Source organism: Bufo bufo, chromosome 4 (genome assembly GCF_905171765.1).
Source record: "Bufo bufo chromosome 4, aBufBuf1.1, whole genome shotgun sequence".
NCBI lineage: Eukaryota > Metazoa > Chordata > Amphibia > Anura > Bufonidae > Bufo > Bufo bufo.
In genome coordinates, this window is record NC_053392.1 from 585,492,996 (window position 1) to 585,511,957 (window position 18,962).

An 18,962-nucleotide genomic window follows, 5' to 3' on the forward strand; every position below is an offset into this window, starting at 1 on the left:
TGGACAGGGTTTCTAAGCAACAGAGCTGGATACAGAGGAGCTGACTACAGATCCTCAGATACACCTCCAGGAAGCTAAAGTAACAACATCATTGGGTAATGTAGGTTATGAGCTCTCCACATGCCACAAGTTGAAGGACGGTTTGTTTATATACCTACCTCATCTGCCATTACCATGGCAATCACATTTATGCCCTGTTCCCATACCATCTGCCAGAAGTCAGGAAACGTATGTGTCAAGGGGCCCTGGGTTGCTATATAATGCCACTCTTTGTCACCCACGATCATCTGCAACACAAGGAGATGATACAGTTCATCAATGACATCGTAACATTAATAAACCAACAAAATATTAGGGCTTACAGTGCACATGTTAGCAGGATCAACCCTATTATACCAAGTGTACCGCAGAATGGAGTTGATCCTGCTGATTAAAATGATACCTGTCTTGAAAAACTTGGTTGTCGCCTTCCTGAGATAAAAAAAACTTTTATTCTTTATATAAATGAGGGCTTCAGAGCACCGAGGGGTGGGCCTAGCCCCTTAGAGCACCTCAGCATTCTAGTGCTGGCACACCCCTTGGTGCACTGAAGCCCTCCTCTGCATAAAGAATAAAAGTCTTTCATCTCGGGAATGCTACAACCAATTTTCACAATACAGTTATTATTTTTAAGAGAAGGATCAACTCTCAAAAGGCAGTACATGTGGTTTAATAGGGTTGATCCTGCTGAAATGTGCTCTTTAACCCTTTCAAGGCCAGGTAATTTTCCTTTTTTTTTTTTTCTTTTTTACTTCCAGCCCTTCCAAAGCCATAACTTTTTTTATCCTTTCATTCACATAGCCATATGAGGGCTTGTTTTTTTGTGGGACAAAATGAACTTTCTAATGGCACCATTTAAGTATGGTTGCAAATAATGTGGTGAAAGCAGGAAAATAAAATTCTGCCACCGTTTAATGGAGTTTTTTTTTTTTATGGGGTTTACTATGAAGTAAAACTGACCTGTTAATTTTATTCTCCGAGTCTCTACAATTACAACAATACCACATGTATAATTTTTCTTGCGTTTTAATATTGAAAAAAAATGAAAAACTTTGGAAAGAATGAATTTTGCGTGAGTGCTAATTTTTTGCGGGGGCGATCTGTACTTTTCATTGATACAATTCTGGGGTGTGTATGACTTTTTGATAATTTTTTATTACATTTTTTGTGGGAGGCGAAGTGACCAAAAAAAACCCCCGGCAAATTGGCAGTTTCGCCGTTTGCCATATGGGATAAATATTTTTATATTTTAGTACGGGCGTTTTAACACACAGCGATGCTCATGATGTTAATTTTTAAAATTATTTATATATATATATATATATATATATATATATATATATATATATATAGTTTTTTTTTCTTTATTTTACACTTTTTAATAGTTCCTCCAATCCCCTGCAGGGGGAGCACTCCCAGTCTTTAACTTCCCAGATGCTGTGAAATGTATGCGAACAGACGTTTAAAACAGCAGGCACCCAGCGGCTATGGTGTCTGCTCCGTTCACGAGCGGGCACTATTTTTAAGTGCCCGACCACAGATGTAAATTTACGTGGGGAGGTTGGGAAGGGGTTAAGGAAAGATCACAGAAAATGTATCTTCAAATAACCTAGTCGGGAATTCAGTTAAAAGAGAGGCACCGCTCAAGAACCTGATATATTAGCTATTGAGTGGCTACAAGAACACCTCCTGCTCTGGAGGACCCAGCACGTATGTGTATCAAACTGACAGTCCATTGATTTGAAAGGGGTCCTGTGTAATGCTTCCATTCCCCTGTGGAGGCGCTGCAGGGAAACTGAACACTTTTGCTGTTAGGTCCCTCCAAAGATTACAGCTGAGAACTGTGTGGACAAAAGACGTTGTATCATGTTTTTGTTCCTAAGGCAAAAACTGGGTCCCTTATTGCGAAGACCAGATTACAGGGCTCCCAGCCATATGGCCATTGGTGATCAGATCTGGTAGCAGGATATGGGGTTGTCCAACGCAGTCTGCCCCTTTAGGCCCAGAACAAGGCATCCTTACCTTAATGTGAGACGCATTGATGTAACCAGTTGGGTTTTCTTTGGTGGGTACAAGCTCGACCCGGTTCTCTTCATAGGGAATATCCTCCCGGACGCGATTGCGCTCCATGTTTTCTGGTGAGGTTGCAGTGGTGAAAACGCCATCCGCCTTTCTCTTTGGAATCTGCTCGTACTCTGTAAACACCATCCCCTCGTCTAGCTTCCTCCGTAATGTCTTACACTGCAGGAAAATAAAAGACAATTAGTAATTGGTCAGTTTGAGGAATGCCTGTGGTAGCCATATTGGATGTCAACCAGTAAGAGATATAAAAAATGATCAAAAGAGAATAAAGGCTATGTACATTCTTTGGGGGCAATTTTTTCAATTATTGTATTGTACTCATTTTGAACTAAAAAAATCATTTTTTTAACTGGTCTTTATTAAAAATGTTGAACCCTTGTCTCTGAGCAGCCTTCAGTTTCTCTAGTAGCAGGCTCTGAATTTTCACTCTTGTTCCATCAGGCAGCTCAGCTGACGGCCCATTATCTCTGCTCTCTTACATCCTAAACACTCGTTATAGCTCAAGTCTTATCTTACCGATAAGAATGTGGCTTAAAAGAGTTTGTAACCTTTTAATAATTTACAGATCAGGTTTATTACATGACTGGCACAAAGTGAAAGTGAGAGTACCATTCACACAGCTAGACAAACTATTAAAAATATTGAGCTGTTCTATAACAAAGAGTGAGATTTTTGTGAACTCACTTGTAAAATCTCTTTGGGGGACACAGGACCGTGGGTATAGCTGCTGCTGCCACTAGGAGCCGACACTAGGCTAAAAAGCGTTAGCTCCTCCTCCACCGGCTATACCCCCTCCAGCCAGGAGAGAGCATGTCAGTTTGTGCCCAAGCAGTAGGAGAGGAGAACAAAACATACAGAAAAAAGACTAGAAACAATTCATGCCGGACGGGCTGAACCAAACTGAGGAGCCCCCCCGGCAAACTAACCGCTATCATTTGCGGCTATAACAGAATAATGGGTGGGTGCTGTGTCCCCCAATGAACTCAGAGAGAAAGAGATTTTACAGGCGAGTTCACAAAAATCTTGTTTTCTCGCTCGTATCATTGGGGGACACAGGACCGTGGGACATTCCAAAGCAGTCCACGAGGCGGGACCAAAACACACCCTCATGGAAACTGCCTCGCGGAAGCTCAGGACACCGCTGCCTGCAAGACTTTGCGACCCAGCGCAGCGTCCGCCGATGCCAACGTATGCACCTGGTAAAACCTGGTGAACATGTGCAGGGATGACCACGTCGCTGCCTTGCACAGCTGTGAGGCAGAAGCTTGGTGGAAGTGAGTCCAAGATGCGCCCACCGCCCTGGTCGAGTGGGCCGTGATGCTGAGGGGCGGAGCCTTGCCCCGGGCACGGTAAGCCTCAGCAATTGCCAACCGGATCCACCTGGCAATCGTCACTTTGGAGGCCGCCAGACCTTGATGTGGACCTTCCGGAATAACGAACAGAGAGTTCGTCCGGCGAAAAGTCCTCGAGACAGATAAGTAAATCCTTAGGGCTCTAACCACGTCCAGCTGGTGGAGAGCCCGCTCTCCCGGATGCGAAGGAGATGGACAGAATGACGGAAGAACGATGTCTTCGTTGACGTGGAAGGCAGAGACTACCTTCGGTTGAAAAGAGGGCATGGGACGGAGTTCTGCCTTGTCTTGATGCAGAATAAAGAAGGGTTCTTTACAGGACAGTGCTGCCAACTCTCAAACGCGCCTGATGGAAGTGATGGCCACCAGGAATGCCACCTTCCAGGAGAGAATACGGAGGGGCACTGTGTCCAAAGGCTCAAACAGAGCTGGCTGGAGGGAGCCCAGCACCAAGTTCAAGTCCCACGTGGGTAAGGGGGGACGATAAGGAGGGACGGTGTGGGCCACCCCCTGTAGGAATGTCTTAACCGGAGCCTTTAGCGCCAGCGGGCACTGGAAAAAAAATTAAAGCGCTGAAACCTGACCCTTCAAGGAACTGAGGGCAAGGCCCAAATCCAAACCCGATTGCAGAAAGGAGAGGAAGACAGGAAGAGAGAAGCGTAGCAGGGGGAGGCTACGTTCTTCACAGAAGCGCAAAAAGGACTTCCAGGCCCTGTAGTAGATCCTGGATGACACCGGCTTCCTGGCCCTAACCATGGTGGGGATGACTCTGTCAGAGAAACCACGTTGCTTCAGAATGGCGGTTTCAACAGCCACGCCATCAAACAAAGTGACTCTAAATGCTGGTGGAAGACAGGACCCAGAGAGAGAAGATCGGGTTTGAGCGGAAGACACCACGGAGTGTCTCCCAGGAGACGAACGACGTCTGTGCACCACACGCGACGGGGCCAGTCTGGAGCAATGAGGACCGTCTGGATGCCCTCCGTCTTGATCCTGCATAAGACTCAGGGCAGGAGGGGGGAACACGTACACCAGAGAGAACCCGTCCCATGGTGCCACCAGTGCGCCTACTGCATGTGCCCTTGGATCTCTTGTTCGAGAGAAGCAGATGGGGAGCTTGTGGTTGAGTCCAGAAGCCATCAAGTCCACCTCTGGTTGACTCCACCCACCTGAGGCAGATCTTTTGAAACACCTCCAGGTGTAGAGACCAGTCCCCCGGGTCCACAGTCGTCCGGCTGAGGAAATCCGCTGTCCAGCTTTCCACTCCCGGAATGTAGACTGCCGACTGAGCTGGTACGTGGGCCTCCGCCTACCTCAGGATCTTGGCCAACTCCGCCATCACTGCTTGACTGCGAGTTCCTCCTTGATGATTGATATAGGCCACTGCCGTGACATTGTCGGACTGTACCCTGATCGGCCGGCCTAGGAGGAGGGGTCCAATGGAGAAAGGACAGATGAATGGCCCGGAGCTCCAATATGTTGATGGGAAGTTTGGACTCCGACCGAGACCACACCCCTTGGACCGTCCTGGGCAGGAAGACTCCATCCCAGCCTTGGAGGCTGGCATCAGTTGTGATGACCGTCCATGAGATTGGAAGAAAGGATTTTCCCGACTCCATGGTTGGGGTTGAATGCCACCACCTGATTGCCGACCGCACCTTTGGAGGTAAGACTATGTGACGGTCCAGAGACTCCTGCAAGATTGCTCGCTGAAGTGACCGAGTGTGAAATTGGGCAAACGGAACCGCTTCGAAAGAAGCGACCAATGCCCCCAGGACCTTCATGCAGAACCACATTGACGGGGCCCTGCGCTGAAGTAGAAGACTGATAGACCGACGAAGGGCCAGCCTCTTGTCCCGAGGCAGGCGCACCACTGCCGTGTCGAGGACCATACCTAAAAAGGTGATCCGTCTGGCAGGACGCAGTGAAGACTTTAGGAAGTTCACCCAAAGGACGCCGCTTTGACCAGGATGTCGTCCAGATACGGGATCAGGGTGATGCCCCTGGTCCGAAGAAGTGCCAGGAGAGGAGCGAGAAACTTTGTCCCGGCGCCGTCACAGGACAAAGGGGAAGGCGACGAACTGATAGTGGTGGCGGCCCACTGCAAAGCAGAGGAACCGCTGATGTGCCGGAGCAATTGGGACGTGTAAGTACACATCCCGAATGTCTATGGAAGAGAGGAATTCGCCCCGTTCCAGAGAAGCAATCACGGAGCAAAGGGACTCCATTCTGAAGTGTTGCACCCGGAGAAACCGGTTCAGCAACTTGAGGTCCAGAACCGGGCGAACTGACCCCTCTTTTTTGGGGACGACAAACAGGTTGGAATAGAAACCCGTGAATTGTTCCACCAAAGGAACCGGGACAATCACACCTCGCGTGAGGAAAGACTGGATGGCCTCGAAAAAGGCTGCCGTCTAACCTGGATCCCTGGGAGGATGGGAGGGGAAGAAATTATGTGGAAAAGGGGATGCAAACTCAATTTTGTAACCCGAGGTTACGATCTCGAGCGCCCATACGTCGGAGATGTGGGCCCGCCACACTTCCTGAAAAAGGAGTAGGCGACCCCCCATACGGAGCAATGGAGGCTGCAGAGAATACTCACCTAATCCCGAGTACTCACCCCATCTTCGTCCTCTTCTCTTCACCCCTCCTTTGAGTTCCAGCAGGGTCACCTCTTCAGAAGCTGGCACCCGAAGTGGCAGGAGACTCGAATGGCGGGGGGTCTCGCCGGATCCAGTTGACCCTTAGGCTGGCGGGAAGCAGGGGAGCTGGGCTGTCCTGGTCCACCTTTTCTTCTTGGGGAGGTTGGGCGGTGAGGGATTCTGACACCGGCCTTGCTCCTGGGGTAGACAGAGGGGCTAGGCGCCTCTGTTTCCCCTACCTAAAAGGGAAAGAGAAAAAAGAAAAAAATAACAAAAGGAAGCCTCCCTGCAAACAGGGAGGTCTGCCTCCTACGACACTAAGCTAAAAACTGATATGCTCTCTCCTGGCTGGAGGGGGTATAGCCGGTGGAGGAGGAGCTAACACTTCTTAGCCTAGTGTCGCCTCCTAGTGGCAGCAGCAAGCTATACCCACGGTCCTGTGTCCCCTAATGATACGGGCGAGAAAATGATTTTTAGCCCAAAATTATTAAAATGCAATCATAAATTTTTTTTTGCCTCTGAAGGTGTACATAGCCTTTAAGGACATTAAGAGTTTAACAAAGCTCTGGTAGGCCTCTCCTGAAACAGTACTTGACACTATTAAATTAAACAGGGATTCTAGTCTTAAAGGGGTGGTCCAGGATTAGAAAAACATGTCAGCTTTCTTCCAGAAACAGCGCCTCACAACCCCTTTAATTTAGGTGGGAGTTCTCCAGAAATATAACACCTGTAAGATATGAAAATCAATGTATATTGGGCGATGGGGGGGGGGGGGTTGGGCACTTGGACCACCAAAGATCTGCACAGTGAATGGGACTGCAGCGCCCCTTCATTGTTTACACATGTCCATTGTCCTGACAGGTGGGGGGTCTCAGATCAGATTTGATTACTTATCCTGGGAGAGGCCATCAACCTTACAGTCCTGGAGAACATCTCTAAAGAGGAAAAAAATAATCTAATTACTACTTGGACCGACATTGGCTGCTGCCAACCTACTTTGCCCCTTCTCTGCTGCCAGCGTGATCCTAGGGCAGCTCCCAGATGGACAGTCTGGTTGCTATGGAAACGCTGGATAGCAACTACAGCTTGTTATATAGCGTTGTCAGACAGCACATCTCGTGCAACCAGTTGGATTCAGAATACTCAAGGCATAGGCTCAACTGCCTTTGTTGCCCATAGCAACCAATCACAGCGCAGCTTTTATTTCCTAAATTACTCTGGAAAAATGAAAGCAGAGCTCTGATTGGTTACTACGGGCAAGAAAGACTGGTTCCATAAATAGGGCCCAATGTTCGCAGAGAAAGGGCCAAAGAGGCTCAGTCGGGCATAGACCAGGCCATTCTATATTTCTTAAAAGGAGGAGAAGCCAAAAGTGGTGACATAGGAGGACAACATGTCAGAGGTGGACAAGTCCCAGCCGCCTGACAGATTCAAAGGAAACAAACTTTACATGTGCAGTGAAAAAAAAACCAAGTCAGCAGAACATTCTCTTACCCTCTCGTCCATTGGCACCATCCCAGTGTCATCCTGCCTGTCCTCGGGCACAGGAATTCTGGAAACAGAGAGTCCATTCAATGCTGCCAACATCAAGGGCCTCTTCTGAGCCTCCAGGGCCGCCATCTCCTGCTTCTGTAAATTCTTTTGGCAAGAAAAGGCAAGTTTTCATCGTTGTCAGTCGTGCCAGCAAATACTGGAATGTTTTTAATCTAAAAACCAACAACACTGCACTGAAAGGAAAAAAATGCAGCCGCCGATAAAAGCACACGTAGAACGTGAGCTAAAACGGACACGTAGGCTGCATTCCCCTGATTGGTACAAACACGTTTTTCATGAAGTGCATTGGACTGCCTTCAGGATCGTTAAGTGCTCAGATTACCTGCACTTAAAGGGGTTCTCCGGGAATTAAGAAAATGAGAATACTTAAATATTACTTCATTATAAATATATTACCAAATACCTTTAGTTAGTTATAATGGCTTGTTTTGTCCGGGGAGCAATCATTAGGAAAAATAAAATGGCCGCCATCCTACTAGTCCACAAAAAAACCTGTCCTAATTACAAAGGAGGACAAGTTAAAGAGCTGTGCCATCTTCTTCTCTTACTTGTCAGGGATTATGATCCTGAATACAGTTTAATATGATCTTCAGATGAATCTCTGTAGAAATGGAGTTCATTAGGAGACATGAAGTACAGAGAGGATAGTAGGGGTGTAGATAAGGAGCAGCAGCTCTTGTATGCAGTCTCCATTACCACAGTCTGTCCTGTCCGTCCTCTCTGTACTTCATGTCTCCTCATGACCTTCATTCCTACAGAGATTCAGCTGAAGATCTTATCATCTGTATTCAGGATCATAATCCCTGACAAGCAGAGCAGAGAGGAGGATGAGGCAGCTCTTTACCTCAGTGTTGTGAAGTAACCCCTCCTCCTGTGTGATTAGGACAGGTTTTGTGTGCGCTAATAAGACGGCGGCCATCTCAGGTTAATTTGCATATGTATCAAATCGTTTTTATTACACAATAAAAGCACACAGAGCTATGGGGACTGGGTATTGCGGATCTGCTAGCGGCCATCTAGCAACCCATGTCCTCAGCTCTATACCCTAAATCCCGGTGACAGGTTCCCTTTAAGGTCAATCTGAGGCAAAAATGCGCGAGTCAGAAGTCAGGAATCACCCAAAATATCAGATAAATTGGATACCTAATGGTAAAGGCCTCCAGAGTTAGAACAAGGGTCTCATTTTTTTTTCTTCTAAAAACAGCTCCATGCCATCTGGTAGGCAGTGTCTGGTACTGCAGCTCCTAAACATTCAAGTAAATGGGGATGAGCTGCAATACCATTACAGACTAGTGGTCACTATGGACCTATTTACGTTCTTGGATCAAGTACTATTTTTTACTTTTTTTTGTATAAAACTTCACTTTTATTCCATTATTTAAATGTACATTATACTTTTAATCTTATTTCATCCTATTACAATGCTAAAGACACGTATTAAAACTTTCAGTTGTGTGGACTGGCTCTGTGTTCTTTTACTTATTCTGATATATACTTTTTGTGTTATAGTTATAGTTGTTATCACAGTTGCTGCTGCCTTATTAGTATATGGGACTTCTTGTTTGAAACCCTTCTATTCCTATGACATAGGGGTAAGGGGAGAGCTAGAAAGGGGGGGGGGGGGGGGAGGGAGGAGAAATAAAGAAATTAACCTGTTGGTTGGTATAATCTCTTATGGAGGCATAGATGACAATGTTCGTCACAGTCACACCCACTGATCGTTGATTGGCCCCAGTCCGTCATGCACTGATGGACTGGGGCCAATCAACGATCAGTGGGGGTGAACAAAAGGAACAAACTGATACGATGTATCAGTAAATGATTGGTGTCCTAAAACATGTGATCGGAAACGAACCTTCAAAGGCTGGACTCCGCCCCCAACACTCACACCTGCATCATCCCCTGAAGACGCTGGTATACAGCGAAACATGTCGGGATGCAGGGGGTGTGAGTGTTAGGTTTTAGGCAGTATGATGTGGACTAAGCTCAAATATATGAGCAAATAAAGCAACTATCACAGAAGCTGCGTACCACAGGGACCCAGTAGCCAATAGAAAGTAATACTGAAGGCAGTGGCTACAAGGGGAAGGTGATTTATGGAGAGAGGTGGATAGGAGGTGATAAGAGGAGCATACTGAAAGCACAAGTAGAAGTTGCCACTATTAGGGAATAGGCCTGATATAGATACAAACACACTAGAGATATACCAGAGGTATGATATCAAGCATAGACTGTGACGAACATTGTCATCTATGCCTCCATAAGAGATTATACCAACCAACAGGTTAATCTCTTTATTTCTCCTCCCTCCCTCTCCCCCCCCCCCCCTTTCTAGCTCTCCCCTTACCCCTATGTCATAGGAATAGAAGGGTTTCAAACAAGAAGTCCCATATACTAATAAGGCAGCAGCAACTGTGATAACAACTATAACTATAACACAAAAAGTATATATCAGAATAAGTAAAAGAACACAGAGCCAGTCCACACAACTGAAAGTTTTAATATGTGTCTTTAGCATTGTAATAGGATGAAATAAGATTAAAAGTATAATGTACATTTAAATAATGGAATAAAAGTGAAGTTTTATACAAAATAAAGTAAAAAACAGTACTTGATCCAAGAACGTAAATAAGTCCATAGTGACCACTAGTCTGTAAAGTTAAAACGTTGACATGTACTGTGAGGTCAAAGGCTATTGAAAAAATGAGCTGCAATACCAGGCACAGCCAGTGGAGAAGAGTGGTGCTGTTTCTTGAAAAATTGTTGACAGTTTATATCCATGCGCATGTGCACCTATGAAACTGGGAAGGAGGCTGACTGGGAAGTTACTGGGGGCTATATTTATATCTAGGTAAAGGAGTCTGACTAGGAAATTACTTGGAACTATATAAGCAGCTAGAGGGGTAAGGAGTCTGACTGGGAAATGACTGAACAATATATTTATAGCAGTCAGAGGCAGAAGGAGTCTGACTGGGAAATTACTAATAACTATATTTATAGTAGCCAGCTAGGTTTGGAATCTGACTGGGAAATTACAGGGGACTATTGTTAGAGCCACCAGAGGGGGATGGAATCTGACTGCAAATTACTGGGCACTATATATATATTTACAGCACCCAGAGGGGGAAGAAGTCTGTCTGGGAAATGACTGAGGAGTATATTTATAGCAGCCAGAGGGAGAAGGAGTCGGACTGCAAAATTACTGGGGACTATACTTATAGTTGTCAGAGGGTAAAGGAGTCTGAGCAGGAAACTACTGGAAACTATATTTATAGCTGTCAGAGGGTGAAGGAGACTGACTAGTGGTGATGTAAAGCAGATGAAAGACCAATGCAAATAGTTTTGGGAGTCTGCAGAAAAGAAAAATGGGTCATGCGACATTGCTGAGCAGGCCGGCCTTGATGCCACAGATTGAGCGATGCTGTGGTGCAGAGAAAGAAGGCAAAAAAAAAAAAAACAAGGGGTTATGCCCTTTTCAGACAATGGGGGCATATTGCGAGGATATGCCCCTATTGTCTGATAGGTGCGGGACCCGCACCTATCTCTTAAACGCAGCCGGCAAAGTAAAGGAGGGCACACCGTGCATGCGCGGCTGCCCACCATTCATTTCTATTGGGCCACCTAAAATAGCCGAACGCTGGCTCAATTATTTCCGTCGCCCCCATAGAAGTGAATGGAAGCAGTGGCCTCTTCCATTCATTTCTATGGGGATTCCAAAAATAGCTGAGCATGCCGCTCGGCTATTTTCGGCGGGCCAATAGGAACGTTTGGTGGTGCACTGCCTGGCCAGAACTTTACTGGCTTCTTTTTCAGCTGAGTTTACAAGATAGGTGCAGGTTCCAAAGGGGGGACCTGCACCTATCACACAATGGGGGCATATCTTAGCAATATGCCCCCATTTACATAAAGCCCAAAAACCCCCCAAGGCCTGATTCACACGACCATGTCTACTGCGGATCTGCAAAATACGGATGTGGTCCGCGTGAACACCACATTTTGTTGCGGACAAGTACAGGACATGTCCTATCTATTGCGGAACGGACACACGGATGGGGACAAGTATAGTACATGTTCCATCTTTTGCCGTACGGACAAACGGATGCGGAAAACACAGATCATCCGTGTGCTTTCTGCATCCGTATGTCCCTTCTGCAAAAAGGTTAGAACAAGTAATATCCTCTGCCGCAAAATGTGGACAACAGACCCATTATGGTCAATGGGTCTGACAAAAGTGCAGATGCAACATGGACAGAATCCGCAATTTGTGGACCAGAAGATACATACGGTCGTGTGCATGAGGCCTTGTGCATATACATTTTCACTCACCCTCATTAAGATTTCCCTCTCAACAATGGCATCCTCCGTAGAAAACATCTCCGACACTGGCCTTTCTTTCACCGGTTCCTTTTTTACTCTTTCTTTTACGCTGGTGAGATCTGGTTCTGAAATTGAAGGCCCTAAGGAGGTTCCATTTATAGGTATCGGGTCATTTCTGGACATGCAGAGAGTCTGGGATGGCCGTGAACTCATGGCCTTGGCTCTCGCTATGACAGCAGATATGCAGGATGGATCGTGCCTTAAGGCTCCATTGCTGACACTTTTCCTTGGGCCTGGATATTCCGGTGGTGGCTTATTTGGTATGCGTGCCAATGCAGCCTGCAGCTGGGCACTATAAGGAACTCCCTGGATAAATGAAGTGTGAGGCACAGGTTTTTGGGACTCTTCCTCCTCTTCACTCTCACTACTGTGGATAAGCATGGTGGCATCCGAAATAGTCTTCTTATGGTGGTACATTGGGAGCTGCTGGACCTCATGAGCTTTCTGCATGGTTTCCTCATTGGGCATCTGTTCTCTTAAGGTATTCCTGCGAGGCAACGGTGCAGCTAGTGACTTTAAGGTCATAGCTTCCATCCCGCGGACCATGTGGCTCATAACTTCAAAACTGTGGCGCTTGTTGATAACTGGATGGTGCTTTTGGGGTTTTAATGGTTCGCTGACCTCCTGAAGAGATTGGCGAACGACAGGAGAGCTGTCTTCTTGGAAAGTTTTCACTGACTGTTGAACCTTTCGGGCCACTAGGTCAGGGCTACTACTGCTAACACGTTTATGTCTGTGACTGGCCAGGTCGGGAGTGCTACTGGCAGGTCGAGGTGGTGGGTAAGGAGGTGGAGGCCTAGACAAGAAGTTCCTAAACATGTGGGCAGCGCTAAAAGGCTGTGGTGGCATGTTGGCCAATTCTGGAGTGCTGACGGTATGGGAAATTGACTTGCTATTAGCAGGGTTTGTAGCTCCCTGGCCAGGCAGCATTTGCTCAGGTGGGGGTTTGTTACCAAAATGGGACTGAGTAGCATAAGGAGACTGAGACACCATGTACGGAGGCCGGTCTTGAATTTCAGGTTGACTGTACACCAGGTTCTCCCGATGCCTGTAGGCATGTGTATTCCCGATGTTGAGGTTTCGTAAAGACTGACTCTGGCAGTCGGCCGGGTGAATAGTCCTGTTCATTTGTCTCATCACAGTCTCGTAGTCTGGCGTCTGCCGGTAGGAAGGCACGATGATGGCGCTGTGTCGGCATTTAGGGATGTAGTCCGACCTCATGATGTCATTGCCAGTGATGCTGAGGTTAGAGGACATGGGAGAAGCTTGGATGAAATTCTGAGAATGGTTCAGAGAGTTCATGCTTTGAGCGCTTGAGACGCTACCATTCGGCACAGTACCGTTTAGGAGGTTATAGTCAAGATATCTGTCCAAGCTGTTCTGGGATCTGAAGTTAAATGTATCCTCGCTCATGTGAAAGATGCTGTCTGAAGGGGACAATAGCATTACTATTAATAGTCAGTACTAGACAGAATAATTTAGAGGACTGAAGTCATATGCAGCAGTCTCACAATGCAGTAGTGAGGCATAAATGACCTGACGGCTGAGCTGTCGGTAACGCTGTAGCCCCACCCACATTCAGCTGCTCGGCAGTGTAAACACTGGAACATCCTATCAGTTCAAAAACTATGATTTTCATTATGAAGGGGAACATGAAAGAGGTTGCTCTTCTGGAAGGTGCTCTAGAGGTGGGCAGCTCTGGATGTCTAACCCTGAAAAGTCAGCAGTTTTTGGTAAGAGGGACACTTTAGGGAAAATGAGTTCTTCATGTAATTCCAGAAGCTTCTCTATGCATAGAGTCTTGGCCCTGTCTCATACATAGGGGTCCTGAGCACCACCCTTTATGACACCCATGTGCCTTAAAAGGACATATGGAATGGGGTTGTCCGGATGTGACAACCCATTTAAAGCCATTGCAAGGCCATTTGATATCGGAGCATCATTGTTGAAGCTCTATCATTAGGCACAAGGCTTTCTAGATGAGAACTCCCTTTTAAAGGGCATCTGTCAGCAGATTTGTACCTATGACACTGGCCGACCTGTTACAGGTGCGCTTGGCAGGTGAAGGCATCTGTGTTGGTCCCATGTTCATATATGCCCGCATTGCTGAGAAAAATTGTTTTAATATATGCGAATGAGCCTCTAGGAGCAACGGGGGCGTTGCCGCTACACCTAGAGACTCTGCTCTCTCTGCAACTGCCCTGTCCTCTGCACTTTGACTGACAGAACCAGCCAGCAAAAACATCATCATACCTGGTCCTGTCAAAGTGGAGAGGGCGCAGCAGTTGCAGAGAGAGCAGAGCCTCTAGGTGTAACGGCAACGCCCCAGTTGCTCCTAGAGACTAATTTGCATATATTAAAACCAACACAGATGCCTTCAGCTCCCCAGTGCACATGTAACAGGTCAGCCAGTGTCATAGGTACAAATCTGCTGACAGATGCCCTTTAGGGTCCATTCACACATCCGTAGTGTATTGTGGTCAGCAATACACCCGGCCGGCACCCCCCCGGACAAGAATAGAATAGAACATGTTCTATTTTTTTCGGGAGCCGCGGACCGGAAGATCGGATAGCACACTGATGCGGATAGCACACTGTGTGCTGTCCGCATCTCTTCCGGCCCCATAGAGAATGAATGGGTCCGGATTCGTTCTGTAACGTTGCGGAATGGATCCGGACTCATTTTACGGACGTGTGAATGGACCCTTAAAATGTCAAAATGTAGATATGGACGGTGTTGTAAATTCAAGAAATAAATTTTGACACGGGTCAGACTGGACCTACCTTCGGATATGAAAGCATCGTTACCCTGCATATGCCTCGGGGCTAATACAGATGACGGTGGCCTTGACTGGTCATGTGGGAAAAAGGTAGGAAAAACATTTAATCAGTTTAAAATTCCATATTTTGCTAGTTCATAGTCTGTACAACAACTTTCATCTCAAGAACTTTCAACAGGCAGCTTTGCACAGATCTTTGTGTTGTACCTTTCCTGTTATTCCACCTAGAAATTTTTTAGGAAAAAATTTGAGACCTGGCTGTTACCAGTTGGGAGTGCATCCCTCCTTATGTTCACACTGTCCAATCAGTGCCGATAGATTCAAAGTGTGTAAGAACACACCCTTTTGACATTGGGAAATGGTAACCCCCAATTGTCAATGTATTCATACATTTCTAGAAAGAATAACAAGACCAGCAACATTATAAGAAAAGATGCTCCATAACTGAGGAACATAAGTATTGTCTGTATCATTTCTTAATCTATGTGCTGGTGGCATCTTCTGGCATTGTTCCGGGGGGCAGTCGGACTGATAATCCAGCAGTCCGACTGCCCCCCGGAACAATGCCAGAAGATGCCAGTAGCACATAGGTTAAGAAATGACAAGCTCAGAGACTTGTCTACAAATCATCGCAGTTTAGGGAATAAGATCTATAAACTTGAGTCTATAATAGCATCTGAATATATAGATTTAGTGGCTGTTACTGAGACATGGTTCAATGGGAGTAATGACTGGGATATAACAATACCAGGGTTCTCTCTATATAGGAAAGACAGAGAAGGCAAGAAAGGGGGAGGGGTGGCCCTGTATGTGAACGATAGCATAAAATCTAATTTAATACAAGTTAGCGAGACCAATTTAGAGTCAGTTTGGGTTACCTTGCAGCTTGATAATCATAAGGTAACATGCCATTTTAGATTTAGTATTCACAAATGGGAATTTGGTATCTGATATTACTGTAGGGGAAAGCTTGGGATCTAGTGATCACCAGTCAGTGTGGTTTACTATAAGTACAGTGACTGAGTCACACCACACAAAAACAAAAGTTTTAGATTTTAGAAAAACTGACTTTTCTAAAATTAGATTAGTGGTATACGAGTCCCTATCAGATTGAAACTGTTTCAATGGAGTCCAGGAGAAATGGGACTACTTAAAAGTGGCACTATTGAAGGCAACAGATAATTGCATTAGGCTTGTCAGTAAAAGCAAAAAAAGGAAGAGACGACTGTGGTACTCAGCAGAAGTGGCCAAAATCATTAAAAACAAAAAGATAGCATTTAGTAATAAAAAAATAAAAAAAGAAGAGGATGACAGGCAAATTTATAAGATTAGGCAGAGAGAGGCCAAATAAGTTATAAAAGCTTCTAAAGCACAGGCAGAAGAGAAATTAGCTCAGTCAGTGAAAATATTTAAGGTTTAAAAGTAATATCAGAAAGTATTACTTTACTGAGAGAGTAGTGGATGCATGGAATAGCCTTCCTGCAGAAGTGGTAGCTGCAAATACAGTGGAGGAGTTTAAGCATGCATGGGATAGGCATAAGGCCATCCTTCATAAAAGATAGGGCATGGGGCTATCCATAGTATTTAGTATATTGGGCAGACTGGATGGGCCAATCTGCTGACACATTCTATGTTTCTATCAGACGTGTCAGAAGAGCTGACCCATCCTCTTTGATCTTATTTGATATCTAGGTTGGAGTGCTCCTTTAAAAAGACACCTACCATGGAGGATCTTCCCCAAGTTGAATGTCGCCGGACGGTGGGTGGCGTATTGTGTATTCTGTTAATCAGAAGTAAATGATAGGTTACAATTAACAAATATATTATTACCATCAGGAAGCTGAGATACGAGGAGCTGTTTGATGGGCATGGCATACTGTATACTGGCCGGGGTGATCCTGCTCAGAAAACGGGCCTAGGCTGCCTTACACCCATACAATGGGGTCCATAACTAAAAGGACATCTTAAAGGGTACCTAAAACTTTGGATAAATTATATTAAAACCTATTCTACATATGAAGGAAACAATATTTGTAATATACTTTCATTTTTTTTTTTTACTTTTACTATCAATATAGTAGCCTGAAGTTGATGTGTCTATTGCGCTTTAGAATCCGTTCTCTCGTACAGTGCTATGTATGGGAATATGGATTCCTCTGCCACCACACTGAGCGCCGTACAGGCCGGAGCATTGCTGCTCTCCTAAAGCCTGGTATAGATGGGCTATGTCGGGCTTTAGCAGAGCGGGCACAGGAGCGATGTGCTATGGAGGGCAGGAGCACATCGCTCCTCTGCCTGTGCCATCCATGCCAGGCTTTAGGAGAGCAGCGCTAGTACAGGCAGCAGTAACGATGCCTCAGCTTGTAAAGCGCTCAATGCAAACGCGGAGGAATCCATACCCCCATCCATTCACAGTGCTGTACGACACTACGGATTCTAAAGCACATTAGTAAAAAAAAAATGAAAAAAAGGAAATTACAAATATTATTTGCTTTATGTGTAGAATAGGTTTTAATAGTTAACCTAAAGGTTTAGGTAATCCCTTTAATCGTTTCATACATAATCCTGGATGCTATAACCCACAGGTTGCAGATCACTGGGTCAGACTAGCCCACTCGAGGGCCCAGTCGCTAACGCTATAGGGTCCAGCAGAAGACAACCGCATATGGAGTTGATCTTGGAGCCGGTCGCTCTGCACTAGGATCTATTTCTGACGGGATGATCACGAATGACCTATTAGAGCTTATCGACGATATGTGTACAGAGATTACAATGTGATTAACGGTGGACGTATTCCGTATAGATGGAGGGCAGATCTCAGAACCATCTCCTCTGATGGACCCATGGAAAACCAGTCTGGCACAGTTGCCAACAGTCCTGAATGTCCAGGGGCTTCCCTAATTTTCAGAGATAGTCTCGGAAAATTTGGGCTGCCCAGGTTGGGTTTGGGGCGTATATCTCCAGTGATGGGAAGTCTGGTCTGGCGATGCACGGGCTCACACACAATACACAACATCCATTATAAACCTCAGGATATCGCCCGCTGGCATCTACGGATCACTCACTCTGTGCAGATTTTATGGTCTTTGTAGAATTTCATCCGAGCGGCGAAGAGCCGGGAAATATATTTGCTGTTCTCGATGTCATCCTGTTGAAAAGCAATAAACAGAGCGATGTCATCACGTCTGCAGTGTTTATATAGAAGCGGAGGGGACGCGGTGACACCCTATTACATTACACTCTGCATGGACACTGAACAGTCCTCTTTAATGAGGCCCAGTCACCTCCCCTGACAAGTACTTGTATTCCTGTGAAATAACTATTCTGGAAATTCCTTTTGTTTAGATCTCTGCATTATGGATTCCTCTGTTAGTCCTCCTGAAAATCTATAAATAAAAGGACATCAGAGTGTGATCATTCCCCCTACTCAATGGGCGTGTCCTTCCCCAGTCTGGTACGTCCCAATCAATGCGGTCTACGTAGGGACACACCCCACTGGCGAGCGGAAAGATAACACCCAGTTGACAGTTTATTCATACATTTCCAAGAGGTATAACAGAGGAATGGTTGATTGCAGAGTTCTAAGCAAAGATGATTCAGAATTGTTATGTCATGTGGAATATAACTATTGTCGGAAGAGGTGACCTCTTTGATGATAGAGGGTCCCATTTCATGGATATCTGATTAGGGGTAGTCCACAAAGACCGGTGTGCACCTACGAAACTTATGTGACCCCCAAATGAATGGAGCGGTGCTGCACTCCTCTGCACTGGGAAAACATGTTTATATTCGTGGGGGTTCCACAGCATGGACCCCGACTGATCCCAACATGATGGCATATTCTCACTTTATAAGATAAGAATACCCCTTTAAGTATTAGCGTGGGATTTAAGTGAATTTAACAGCAGAATAGTGAGTGCAGCTCTGCAGTATAATACAGGTTGTAACTCAGGATCAGTACAGGATAAGTAATGTAATGTATGTACACAGTGACTCCACCAGCAGAACAGTGAGTGCAGCTCTGGAGTATAATACAGGATGTTACTCAGGATCAGTACAGGATAAGTAATGTAATGTATGTACACAGTGACTCCACCAGCAGAACAGTGAGTGCAGCTCTGGAGTATAATACAGGA

The 18,962-nt window shown here is 45.8% G+C and overlaps 1 protein-coding gene across 2 annotated transcripts in view; it reads right to left on the bottom strand.

Moving 5' to 3' along the window:
• Positions 1-18,962, bottom strand: part of PTPN14 (protein tyrosine phosphatase non-receptor type 14) — a 105,619-nt gene that overhangs the window by 10,402 nt on the left and 76,255 nt on the right. For both annotated transcript variants that reach the window (XM_040430424.1, XM_040430425.1), the window contains 7 exons: positions 17,892-17,974; positions 16,549-16,606; positions 14,831-14,897; positions 11,996-13,473; positions 7,610-7,753; positions 2,062-2,280; positions 159-287 (listed from right to left, as the gene is read on the bottom strand). In XM_040430424.1, the coding sequence (XP_040286358.1) occupies positions 159-287; positions 2,062-2,280; positions 7,610-7,753; positions 11,996-13,473; positions 14,831-14,897; positions 16,549-16,606; positions 17,892-17,974 (2,178 nt within the window). The remainder of the gene's footprint in view (positions 1-158; positions 288-2,061; positions 2,281-7,609; positions 7,754-11,995; positions 13,474-14,830; positions 14,898-16,548; positions 16,607-17,891; positions 17,975-18,962) is intronic.